The following is a 12,316-nucleotide window of genomic DNA, read 5'->3' as shown; positions in this document are numbered from 1 at the left end:
TGGCACTTACGTACACGGTTTATCGCCGCGGCTAAATTTTACATTTCCATCGCGATGGACGGCAGAAATGTTTGTTAAGCGGAATCGTTATATTCGTATCGACGAGCGATTAGAATCTACACTTTTGTACGAGGCTCGGCAAAAATGTACATTTTATTACGCGAGTAATCGAATGAATATTCATTTCGAACTTGGTTGCCGAACTCGCGGCAAAACCTCGTCGCTCGTTAAGCATATATCCAGGATCCAAACCGGATATCCAGATATTCTGCACTCGTGGTCGTAATTCATTAGCAACGCACCATCCGTCGAAACTTGCTGAATTAGGACCGAGCGTGTTTGCGACATCGCTTCGCGAATTTGTTTGGGACATGCTTAAGCCGATGTCCTAGTTAAATTTTCCTTATGATGACGGCAAATCCATATTTGGAGTCCCTCGAGATTTTTCCTTCACGAAATCGTTGATTTTTCCCAGCGGATTTTTCCCCACGTAACATATTTCGAAACGAGGATTTATAGGATTTTACGATTACGCGTAATAAAATTAGGAAATATATACGATCATGATTAAAGATAATTTAATAAGGACCCGATAAGGAATACGTACAATAGTCGTTATCAGCTTTTCATTACAATATCTAAAATTATGACCTTACATATTTTCTTATAAGAACCCAAGTATATTTTTATAAGGATTTGATTATATATCTCTTATTAGGACTCTACCTAAATTTTCAGTCGACGATGGAGACGAAAGAATTAACAGAGAAGCAAACAAATATACGATATTACAATATAATTTGAACTTACGCTGCTGGAATTTTTGGCGAAACATTTCTAGGTCGAGATAATTGCAACAATAAATATATATTGGAAAAAATATTTTAATAAAAATACACATTTTCTCGCGATCGTTAAAAGCCGAGCTTTTGCGTCTCCTAAAGTCAATCGCAAAAATACTACGAGAAAATATGACCAGCAAATATTACGATCCGATTAACACGAGATACGTTACCTGAGGGAATTAAATTTTCACGGGTCGCCGAAATTTGGCGAATTAACGCTGCTTACGGCTCTCGGGTTTTGACCAGGAAAACTACTAGCACACTCCGAACTATAGTTCCGCTGGGCGAATTTATGCTGCCATAAATTTTCGCGTTTTAGTCAAATTCCGGCGCGAATGTGAAGCTTATTCTATCGGTGCTCGCAATCTTTTTGTCGTCACGCGCGTTCATCGTTCACGCGACATCGCGATGCCGATTCCGTGGTTCGATAATTTAAGCAAACGAATTAATCTCACCCCCGATAACGTCCATTTCAAACAAACTTGAGCGTTAAGCGCCCTCACAGCGAAATATAGCATATCATTTCGCTATGTATATTTGTATATACAGGGTGTCCCAAAATTACCGGACACCCTGTTAATAAAGACATTCCTAAGGTTATTTGGAGACGATTTTTCCTCAGCGAAAATGTCGAGGCATCAATCATTTTTAAGATACAAGCGATTAAAAATGAAGGGTTCTTCGCAAACCAAACCTTGTGGAAATGAAATATTGACAAACACATTCTTCGATTAATTTCAGGCAGAGAACTTTAATGGAATTTAAGGGGATGATGACTATGTTTTATCGACAAATATATTTATTTTATTTAACTATTTATTGGCTATACAAAACAATTCATAATAACTAATCTGGGCTGCTATATGTGTATATAAAAAAAAACAAGAAAGCTAAATGATTAGTTTTCTTATCGGTCTTTTACATTAGATCAACCTAACCGATAAGAAAACTGTAATTATTTAACTTTCTTGATTTTTTATATGCATATATTAGCCCAGATTTGTTATTACGAATACTTTAATTCTAGTAAAGGATTTTTCATTCTGTATAGCCAATAAATAGTTAAATGAAAATAATATTTGTCGATAAAACGGACATAGTCAGCATCCCCTGAAGGCTTATAGCGAATTCGATTGGATGCACTACTGCGCACTGAGTGCATACAAAGGTTTATCGCACACAGGTTCACAGTGATACAAGTAAAAAGGAAAATAATTCATAGTAAGAGCTGTTATTACTCTTGTACAATATGACTAATGACAATAATAGCTCTGACTATTAATTATTTTACTCTTTTTTAATTACTTATGTCATTATAACTAGTGCATCCAACCGAATTCGCTAGTAGTTACAAAGATATGGCAAAAATTGGGAACATGTAAAAAATGATGACATTTTCGCAGAGGAAAAATCGTCTCCAGATAACAGTAGGGTAATTTTGAGACACTCTATATATACACTTTATTGCCAAGTGCCATTCGTTAGAATCTAGAGTAGACGTCGGGTATTACACCGAATGATTTAACGCGATTATTAATTATTTTACTCTTTTTTAATTACTTATGTCATTATAACTAGTGCATCCAACAGAATTCGCTAGTAGTTTCAAAGATATGGCAAAAATTGGGAACATGTAAAAAATGATGACATTTTCGCAGAGGAAAAATCGTCTCCAGATAACAGTAGGGTAATTTTGAGACACTCTATATATACACTTTATTGCCAAGTCCCATTTGTTAGAATCTAGAGTAGACGTCGGGTATTACGCCGAATGATTTAACGCGACGTCCGGCTTTGTATGCGCAGCTTGCCGAGGGCGTCGGACGCACCAGTGGTGAGCGGCGGCTCTATCTTCTCCTGGGGTTACAAGTTTAAGTATACCGGAAGAACGGAAAGGGAGGTTCTGGAAGAAGCAGGACCGCTCCGGAAGGAGGAACCGCCGATACAACGTTGCCAGACGACGTGTCTTAGAAGGAAGGCCAGCAGCGTGCCAGCCACCCCTAGCACGCCGAGCCAGGACCTCGTTGAAATACGTGAGCAGTTTCTCTTTTTCACATCTCCTCGTGTAATTTTACTTATTATCATTCTTTTACTTTGGACGCTATAAACGAGAGGTAGAGGGAAAGACATACGCTTTCCAACGGAAATTGGTAGAAAGTTTATTAGGGGTAGGGGTGGGGGATATAATCGTCAAAGTGACAGCAGCAGCAGCGGTAGCAGCAACAGGAGCAACGGTGCTAGACAAACAAAAAGACAAAAGACACGAAAATCATTAAAACCGAGTCGTCGCTCTCCGATGAACGCGATATATTCTCAGGTACGAATATCGCACGTATAGCTCTTTCTTCTCCTTTCACGCGTTTTCAGGATACTCCAGCCTACCCCGTAGCTGTCACAGCGCGGGTCTGGACGGCACCGGGATGCTGGAGGGTGGCGCGGGATCTCTCAGTTCGCCCTACTGTCCAGACAATACCTTGCCTCTTCTGGAGACTGTATCCGAGGACCAAGAGATTCACGCCAGGAGAAACAACGGTTAGTTGACGGTCATCTGTTAGTTGACAGCTCTCTATCTCTCTTTCTTTTTCTTTTCTTTCTCGCCTCTCTCTCTCTCCCTTACTCGCCTTCCCTCGTTCTCTCTTTCTGCTGTTCGAAATGTTGGATCTCCTAATCTCGTTCAGCTCCCCGGCCCACACGCCAAGACGACGCATGTGTACACGTGACAGTTAACGCAGCGCGAAGGACAGTTGATCTGTTAATATTTGAAGCTCTTGCGTCAAATCTTAAGGCTACGCCGAGATTGTGTTGGAATTGTGACGTCAGAGGAGAGAAAACGCTCGTTAAAGATTCTTGCGCGTGCCATTTCTAGATAAAAAGATATTTCGATGAAACGTTACTTCAGATGGCTTTAGCCTTTTAAAATAGTCCGAAAACTATCTTTCCCTTTATAATCAATCAACAGTCGTGAAATGATAAATGTGGAACCCAGTCATTCCGCGTGACAAAGTTTAATGTCTCCATTATTTTACGGTTGTCGATTGACTGTCAAGGGAAAAAAATAGTTTCGGAACTATTGCACAAGTGTGTCAAAGAGATTTGTAGTGTTGTTTCATCAAAATATCTCTTCATGTAAAAATAGCACACAAGACTTTTCAGCGGGTATTTTCTCGCCTCTGATGTTGCAATCCAACATGGCCGTGACGAGGATCCAGAAGCCTTAAAAAGGAGAGATTCCTTAAATATTAGTTATAATATCGCGGATAAGCTGTCGAATCGAAGGAAGCGTAAGCTTTGTACAGAAAATTGTTTTTCATTTTTTTTTATTCTTTCATAGATGTTAGTGCATGTGATAAACAACGGCTTTATAGTGTTGATGCGGAACTGTGCTCTTCCTCTTCATAGGAAGTGAGATAATGTTTTTCGATTCGCTTTCGTCGTTATCTGTGAGATGAATTAATTTTATATTTTCATACCGAGAGGCGATTAGAAATAGAGCAATAAGTAAAGCTGATACATTTGTTAAAAAAGCAGAGCTCTAAGCTACTCGAGTCGATCGGGCGCGTCGACGACAAGAGGCATATTCCCCTTTTTACGATCGCCGCCGCTTCTTTGGCTTTTTTTAGAACCCTCGGTTGATTTGTTTTCCTCTTTTCTTTCTTTTAGCCGTAGACGAAAATGATACGCATGCGAGTGCCACCCACACGTCTACTACTACCATCACCACCACCACTACTACCACCACCACCACCTCCAACACCATCACCACAAACCGTGCGAAAGCCAAACTGAAATTTCCCAAGAGCACGCTGAACCGACCGCAACCGTTGTACAGTCAGAAAATAGTGATAGGCTCGGAGGAGCTGGCGGGTCGCGACATCGAGCACGTCGTGCGGCAGCGCATTAACGCCCTAATTAACGAGCGGAGCCCGATGGTGGTGCGGTCTACCGCCCTGATAATCAAGAGTTCCAAGGCGCCGGCGAGCGCCAACGGACGCATCCCGATCAAAAAGAGTCCCGCACGCGACGCTAAAAAAACATGCGTAGAGGTAAGCGAGATCGACGGCCGCGGATCGACGACGACGACGACGAAGACCGCCAACGGTTGCGTGAATCTGGCTGTCGGCTCGGCTCTGTCGAACGGATTCGATCGACAGAAGGCAGCAGGTAAGAGCGCCCCGAGAGAGATCCTAGGACGATGAAAGAGAACGTTTTTGTAATTTTTTTTCTTTCTTTTTTTTTTTATATATTTCCTCTTTTCCTACGTCTCGGTTTTGCTCGGTACCTCCTCTCCTATACCGTGCGTGTACGTCGTTGTTGGACTCTGCTTTGCGTTTCCTCTTTCGTCTTCCTTTATGTTGTTACGCTTTCGATCTGCATGGGCCTGTTATGTTTATAACGTTAATCAAGATGCGACAGTATCGCTCCTATAATAGATTCGCGAGATATTTTGCGAACCCGATCCTCGTTTGTCGACTGGCTATTGGGTAACCGGCCGGTTCTCTTGGATAAACTTTACGGAAACGACGATAACGATGATCGAATCGACAAAATATCGAGCGCGTTACGAGATGATTACAAGAGTGCACGCATAGACGTGAAGCAGTCATCTGCACGATCTCCTCTTTGAGGGTCTGTTTGTGGAAATTGATGGTACACAAGTTTTGTATCGCGATCAAACTTTGAAATAACGAAATGTTCAAATATGCTTCGAATAAAATATAAATCAAGATTATCGCACACATATACACCGACGTATACGGAATTAAATAATGTACCGCAAAAAATGTGTTTAACCTCACGAATGCAATTTGGATAAACCTCAGAGCAAAAAATCGTCAGAGTCTTCGCACCCTGTAAACGTCCCTTACGCAACTCGCTGACTGACGCAATCATCCAATGGCATCGATCGCGTCCTTTCTGTTTCAGTCGGTCAGCATGAGGGTGAGGCGAACGATTATTACTTCAGGGACTCCTTCGACCACTCGTCGTCGGAGAGTCAGCTGCTGGACGCGTCTGGCAAGCCGCACAGTCGCTCGGTCACGCCGGTGCCGAAGATGCAGAAGCTACAAAACTCCAAGCTTTGTCTTCAGCAACAGCAACACCATCAGCAGCAACATCACCAGGGCGTTCGGCGCGCGGCCGGCGGCAAGCTTAGACACAAGAGCCTGCACGTCATCAGGCTTTTCATCCCGGCGTTCATGCTCACGATCACGGTGCTGTTTATCGTGACGGTTCTGGTGTTTGAGACGGACACGACGCTGTTCAATAGCCTGCGCAAAACGCCGGAAATGGTGGCCTTAAGGAGCCAATACTACGTTCCGATTAAGGAGTTCCTGCGGACCAAACTCGGCCTATTCTGATGCGACAAGATGACCGGGCCGAGGTCGTCCTACGTCGTCGCATAGCTCTCTCTCTCCTTTCAGTGCCAAGTCGCGGACGTGACTCGTGACTGAGAGATTTACGGCTTTAGTCGCGAAAAGAATGTGCGCCTTCTTTCTCTCTCTTTCTTCTTTATCTCTCCCGCCCTTTCCTTTTCCCTTTACCTCTCCGTTGCGCGCCGTCGCGTTGCAGCTTGGTCGCACGAGCGAGTGAGTGCTTCGAACCGAGAAGATTAAGTGTGTTACCGTTAAGGCTAAAAAGCTAGACCGGAAGGAAGAGGAGAAAACAAAGAGCATCGTGTCGAAGAGATCAGAGTGCGGCTTTGACGCCCGAGAAACGTATTCCATTTGATGCGAGACGAGACGAGAAATCAGAATTTTGTAAAAAAAAGGAACAAATTGTACAAAAAAAAATCTGTATGTAATTATGTAAACAGAATGTATAGAATTATGTTTATTTAAGCGATTTAATTTTTTTTACAATTCTTTTCAATCGTTTTATGCCCGACTGTGTTTTATATACATATTTCACCGTGTTTCCCCGAATTCTCATTAGCAGTTTCGACTGTCATACGAGTCGCTGCTGACTCGCTTGCTATTTCGACATCTACAACAGCAGATGGTATTAAATTCGGTCACTTTTATGAAATATTAATCACTGCGAAAATATAATATCGCAATGTAACGGAGAATTATTATTTTGATCACTGAAATATGAGAAAAATATAAAAATGAGGATTGGCGTATTGATTATACATTTAAATATTTAATTTCAATTTTTAGGATAAATTACTAGAAATGATTTTACAAAATTTTTCTGTCGACAAAGGTTTTAGCGTTAAAAGAATCATTTATTTAAAAAAAATGGCATAGAATCAAACATGAAAAACCATCTCTCCTTATAATGAATGAATGTGTGTAATTGCATGTTGTATTCGTTATATATTCGCAGTACTTTAAAGAATGCGTTATTCGGATTTCGACTATAAAAAGAGTTTGATTTTGTACGTGCGGGCAAGAACGTACTTCCGGAATCTCGGACAGATATTAGTGCGATACTGGTTATCGAATGGCCTATTGTGTTTTGGTGAAAAAGGGTGACAGGAGTGCTCTCTCCTCCTCTAGACGCAAGACTTTCTTCGATGCGTCGTGGATGTAAAACACGCCAAAAAAAAATACAGCCAATGTCACGCAACACGCGCCGTGCCGGTTTAACAGACAAAATAAAAAAGTATTTTGACATTGTGAAGAGAGAGACGCGAAGAAGAGAGCACACAACACATAACATACAAAGTGGATATGTAATATATTATATATATATATATAAATAATATACAGGTCACTAATGTGAGAAGTGACATTATGTACTTATAGGGACTTTAGATTATTTTAAACGGTCAACGAAAAGCAATCGTTTCGTAGATAATCGTAGGCTATATACGTGCAGCTCTAGTACGAAAGCAGTAAAAGGTGGCAAAAATATTGCATCGGTGGCAATGTTGAAAAAAAATTTGCAAGATTTCCCGCGCTTTATCGGTTTTTTCGTTTCTTATTCGGATGTGCGCTTGATGTGCGTAATCTAACATTTGTCTCGTCATCTTATTCTGATATCGTGAGAGTATAATGCATATTACTCTCTTCGTCGTGCAGCATTCAAATTCTTAATAAGGTCTTAAGGACGTGTCTTGTACGAAAGAGTAGGATTTGTCAGGACCTGTCTCTTCGTAAACTGCGCCTAATATTCGAACAAAGATGATTATAAAATTATGTATAAGGAAGAACAGGAAATTTATTCTGTAACGTTTTCAAAATTGCATTTTATTTTTTTTTTTAATTTTGAAGTGTACGAATTAAAAAAAATTCTCTTAAAATTTTTTCTGTTTTCTTTTTTACGATCCTGCAGAATTTATATAATAAAATGCCATTTGCGCATATACATCTCTTTTGTGGAAACAGGTCCTGATTCGTCTTATATTATAAACTGAATGTTCGCTCGAGCGTTTTACTCTGGAAAGTCTCGATAATAAAAATCTTTGAAGAGAACAATTCATAACTTTCGAATCTCTTGATTGCAGTCTTGTACAATCGGTAATTCTGGAGGATAAAAAGAACTTGTAAGAACTCTCGAGTGGACACGCAGCCTCATCTCGTCAGTCCTTTTTTTCCTAAAAGTGCCTACGCTATCTTACACTCTTTCGTATCATCGAATTCGTTCGTAATCCGCCCTAAGCTGAACGAAAATGGGATGACTCGAGGGAAGAAAAAAACTAAAACAAAGCAGAAACTAAGTAAATTAATCCATCTTACGCCGCAATCTCCTGTTCGTGAGGAATAAAGATTTACATCGGAACTTTTTGAAATCAGTCCTGAAACGACGCTTCTCGTCGACTCGAGTGTTTGCGATGTAAATGAAGGAAAAACAGAGTCGATCGAGCACAAACGATTCTAATAAATTAGAATGGTAATTGTGCGAAGGGCGAAGATGTATATCATTGCTGGTAGCGGGATATAAAAGTTTACGAGATTTTGCGGATCTTTTTCAGCTTTATTGAAACGTCGATACGCGTGAAGGAAATCTCACACTGTTTTCGATTAAATTAAACAATCCCTACTATTTAACTATTAATGTCAGGAAAATTGCGCGTCTCTGCTGACCGCGAAACCTCGCAACCTCTTAAACTGACCGGGAGGGAATTAAGTTTAAACCAGAATTTACTCCACCTAAATTGGATAATTGAAACGCCGGAATTAAGATCTCCATCCTGTATAGGATCAAAACGAAACATCGTTTGACCAAGCAAAACTTCTCATTGTCGAACAGGAGAATATCGCGGGCGGTATAAAAGTTAATTGTATAAATAAACAGAGGTCAATTGCAATATAATGTAATTCTAGTTATTAATTAAGAATACCAGCTCGCTGGACGGATCGATGTAGAAAGACTAAAGACGGAAAGGATAAAAAGACTAAAAACGCACAGAATTCAGGTCGTAGGATGCGGGAATTTAATGTGCTACTTGTTCATTTAATCTGGATGTGGTTCTACATGCAAAAGAATAAAATTATTCGATGGACGGACGAAATAAAAGGAAAAAAATGGTTAACTTTCAAATCGCGAAAGTTGTATTTTTCAGACGAGCGACTCTCGATAAATAAAACTTTCGAGAATACAGTGCTAAATTCAATACTGAATCTGAAACACTCTTGGGAACGACTCTCTCAATCATAAAACTCTTTGAGCAACCTAGAATACCTGATTGCAATTATCGCGCAAAGTTGCTGTTGTCGAGAGGCTCTTTGGAGAATAAAACTTTCAAGCAGACACTCGGTCTAAATCTATGGTAAGAGCGAAATAGGCAATTGTTTGACGTAATGGATGGAGTGACATTTAGTTCAAGATCGTGACGTGGTATAGCTTCTGCGCGACTTGTCAAAACTTCCCCCGGTAAAATAATCATGAATTATCATAGAGAGACGATACGCGCGTTATTCTCACAACTGTATATAAGATCGAAAAAAAAGTTGTCCGCAATGTAATTAAAAGCGTGACAACGTTGGCGGATGGGTATTTGCGCAACAATCGGACGATATATGCGGGACGTGTTCCAAAAAGATATATGTCTACCGCAAGAAAAAAAGTGTGAATTATTTAGATTATACAATTTGTGTAACGTATAATTATCAGTCACGAATTTGGTACGAAATGTATGCAAGTACGCAGAGAGAATTTTTCGTTATATTTTATCACAAAATTTATTACAAAAAGCTGGATTGAAAATATGCATTTTAAAATGTATGTAAAATATTTTACCACTTTTGTGGTGATATCTATTCTATCTAAAGTTTAAAATTATACTATATTTTAGTAAAATTAATCAAACATTTTTTTTATCTCTTTGTGGTAGATATTAATATTTTTATTGTAGTAAAAATTAATCAGAAAATCTCTTAAAATTTGTTCAATCTTACCATGATTTTCAGGGTTAATTCTAAGAAAATTCTCTCTGTGTAATAATTCTTCAAAACTTGTACTTAATTTCGAAAAACGTTCAGCGAAGATTTCAAACCAAATCGAAGAGTAGCTGATGATAGATCGTAGAGATAGCCCCCTGAGTTGGATCTTTCGTATAAGAAAGGAGGAAATTCCAAATTCTTTTAAAGAGTACGTGTATAATCCTACATTATTATAGGTACGATATGTTAAAGACATATAGTTGCGCAGATGTGGGATTTAAAGTAACATATGTCCCATCCCTCTCCCTTTACGATACTCGTATTAGTGATAAGATTTTTCTATTATCTCTTTCTCTCTCTCTTTCTCTCTCTTTCTCGCTCTCTCAGTTGATATTATACTGTAGGCGCGATTCATCCTTATTGTAAATCAATTGCAGCGCAATGTGTTGTAACGCGAAATCGCAAACAGATATTTCTTTATTTAAAGATTGTACATACTAGCGAAAAAAAAAAACGCGCGTCACGCGCCATTTTGACGATAATGTCTCCAGCTTTTCGCATGATTGTAAAGGAAAAATTGCAACCTTTTTTCTTTCACCGAATCAAACATGGAAATTCTCGATATTTTTCCAGCATACAGAATCTCTGAATTGATATTGTACTCGCAATGCTCAACACGGCTTATACGTCAATTGTTAATTAATTTCGCGCTGCCGATGACGCGCAGACTTTCATGCAAAAGTCATGTACATTTAGCCTACCGCGTTTACCTTTCGTAGTTTAACTTTTTAAGGTTCTCGGGATTAGTTTGTTAGATATTTATTTGATAACTAATTAACGTAAGTAATTTATATATTCGCTGTAGCTGCTATAAACACATAAGTGAATTTTAACCGAACCCTTATTCGCGCACGTGCGCGAATAAGGAATCATTCAAACACAGAGGGCTAAATATATACTACTGTTGTGTACAAATTGTGTGGGACGGTGGATGTAAATGCGGATGTTGTGAAGAAAAAAAAAGAAAGAAAGAAAGAAACGGCCGACGCGACGACGAGGAATGGAGCTCTGCGCTAATCAAAAAAATGAAATATATTAACGATGATAATCTTTCTACAATCTCCATTCGTATGTACACTTTTTGTACGCTTGCAAATTGTAGCGAACAGTTGAAGTCGTATGAGAAGGATGCGTTTTTTCTTCTGGTCTGTTAGTCCTTGAAATTTTGTATCGCGTGCATGAATAAACGAGACATTTCATTGCAGACGAGCGAAACGAGATATGTAATAAAGTACCATTTAGAGCTTTATAAAACTCTCTTTCTCTCTCTCTCTCTCTCTCTTTTCTCTTTAATCTATAATATTCGGAAAAATTTATTATTTTGATTCTGGCATATAATCAAACTTTTGATATTTCTTTCATCTCGAATAAAGATAAAACGCAAATTATAAAATAACAGACGGGCGTCCGCAGAATTTTTTCTAGGCAGGGGTATGATTAAATCTTTTGTTTCTTATCATTCTTTCTTAATTTTTTAAATTCGATTTTTTATTATTTTGTTATTTTAATATTTTTATATTAAATAGAATTGCAAATTATATATATATTCTCTTGCTTATGATAACAGATATGTGTTGCATAAAAAATTGATCTGCACATGTAGCCTATCTCGCTAATGGTTTCTTAAATATTGATCAAAATATGAGTAAGTAACAGTATTGATAGATATTAGAGTCGATAGTGAAATAATCTAATCAGTAATGATGATAAAAAAATCGTAACAACGCCTTACTTAGTCACTCGTGTAAGTTAAAAACGACGATATCATTTCGTAGATATATATATATATATATATATATATATACACACACATAGAGCCACGAATGAATACATAATATGTGATATTGCAGATGTAATAATCATATGATTCATTTCTAAAAGTCAAGATCTGTCTGCTCCGATCTTTCCTTCGTCGTTTGAAAAAAATTCCTAGTTAGATGACAAATCGATTACTCTGTGAAAAATAAAATTTGCGCGCAACAACATTAGCGTGATTTCTGAAATGTGAATTTCCGATCAATATCGCTAATATCGCTTACTTACATCGCGGGAAATTAAGAGACCGTGTCCCCGCAAAACTGG

At 38.8% G+C, this 12,316-nt stretch overlaps 1 protein-coding gene across 2 annotated transcripts in view; it reads left to right on the top strand.

The window, feature by feature from the left end:
• Nucleotides 1–11,488, top strand: part of Frmd5 (FERM domain containing) — a 36,414-nt gene extending 24,926 nt beyond the window's left edge. For both annotated transcript variants that reach the window (XM_085485831.1, XM_029311633.2), the window contains 4 exons: nucleotides 2,652–2,878; nucleotides 3,213–3,377; nucleotides 4,506–5,006; nucleotides 5,769–11,488. In XM_085485831.1, coding sequence (XP_085341957.1) covers nucleotides 2,652–2,878; nucleotides 3,213–3,377; nucleotides 4,506–5,006; nucleotides 5,769–6,202 — 1,327 coding nt within the window. In that variant the 3' untranslated portion in view covers nucleotides 6,203–11,488. The remainder of the gene's footprint in view (nucleotides 1–2,651; nucleotides 2,879–3,212; nucleotides 3,378–4,505; nucleotides 5,007–5,768) is intronic.
• Nucleotides 11,489–12,316: the final 828 nt, after the last annotated feature.

Source organism: Nylanderia fulva, unplaced genomic scaffold (genome assembly GCF_048542155.1).
Source record: "Nylanderia fulva isolate GAGA-0341 unplaced genomic scaffold, ASM4854215v1 Scaffold4, whole genome shotgun sequence".
Taxonomy (NCBI): domain Eukaryota; kingdom Metazoa; phylum Arthropoda; class Insecta; order Hymenoptera; family Formicidae; genus Nylanderia; species Nylanderia fulva.
The sequence above is the reverse complement of the archived record's forward strand: the minus strand, read 5'-3'. Positions and strand labels throughout refer to the sequence as shown.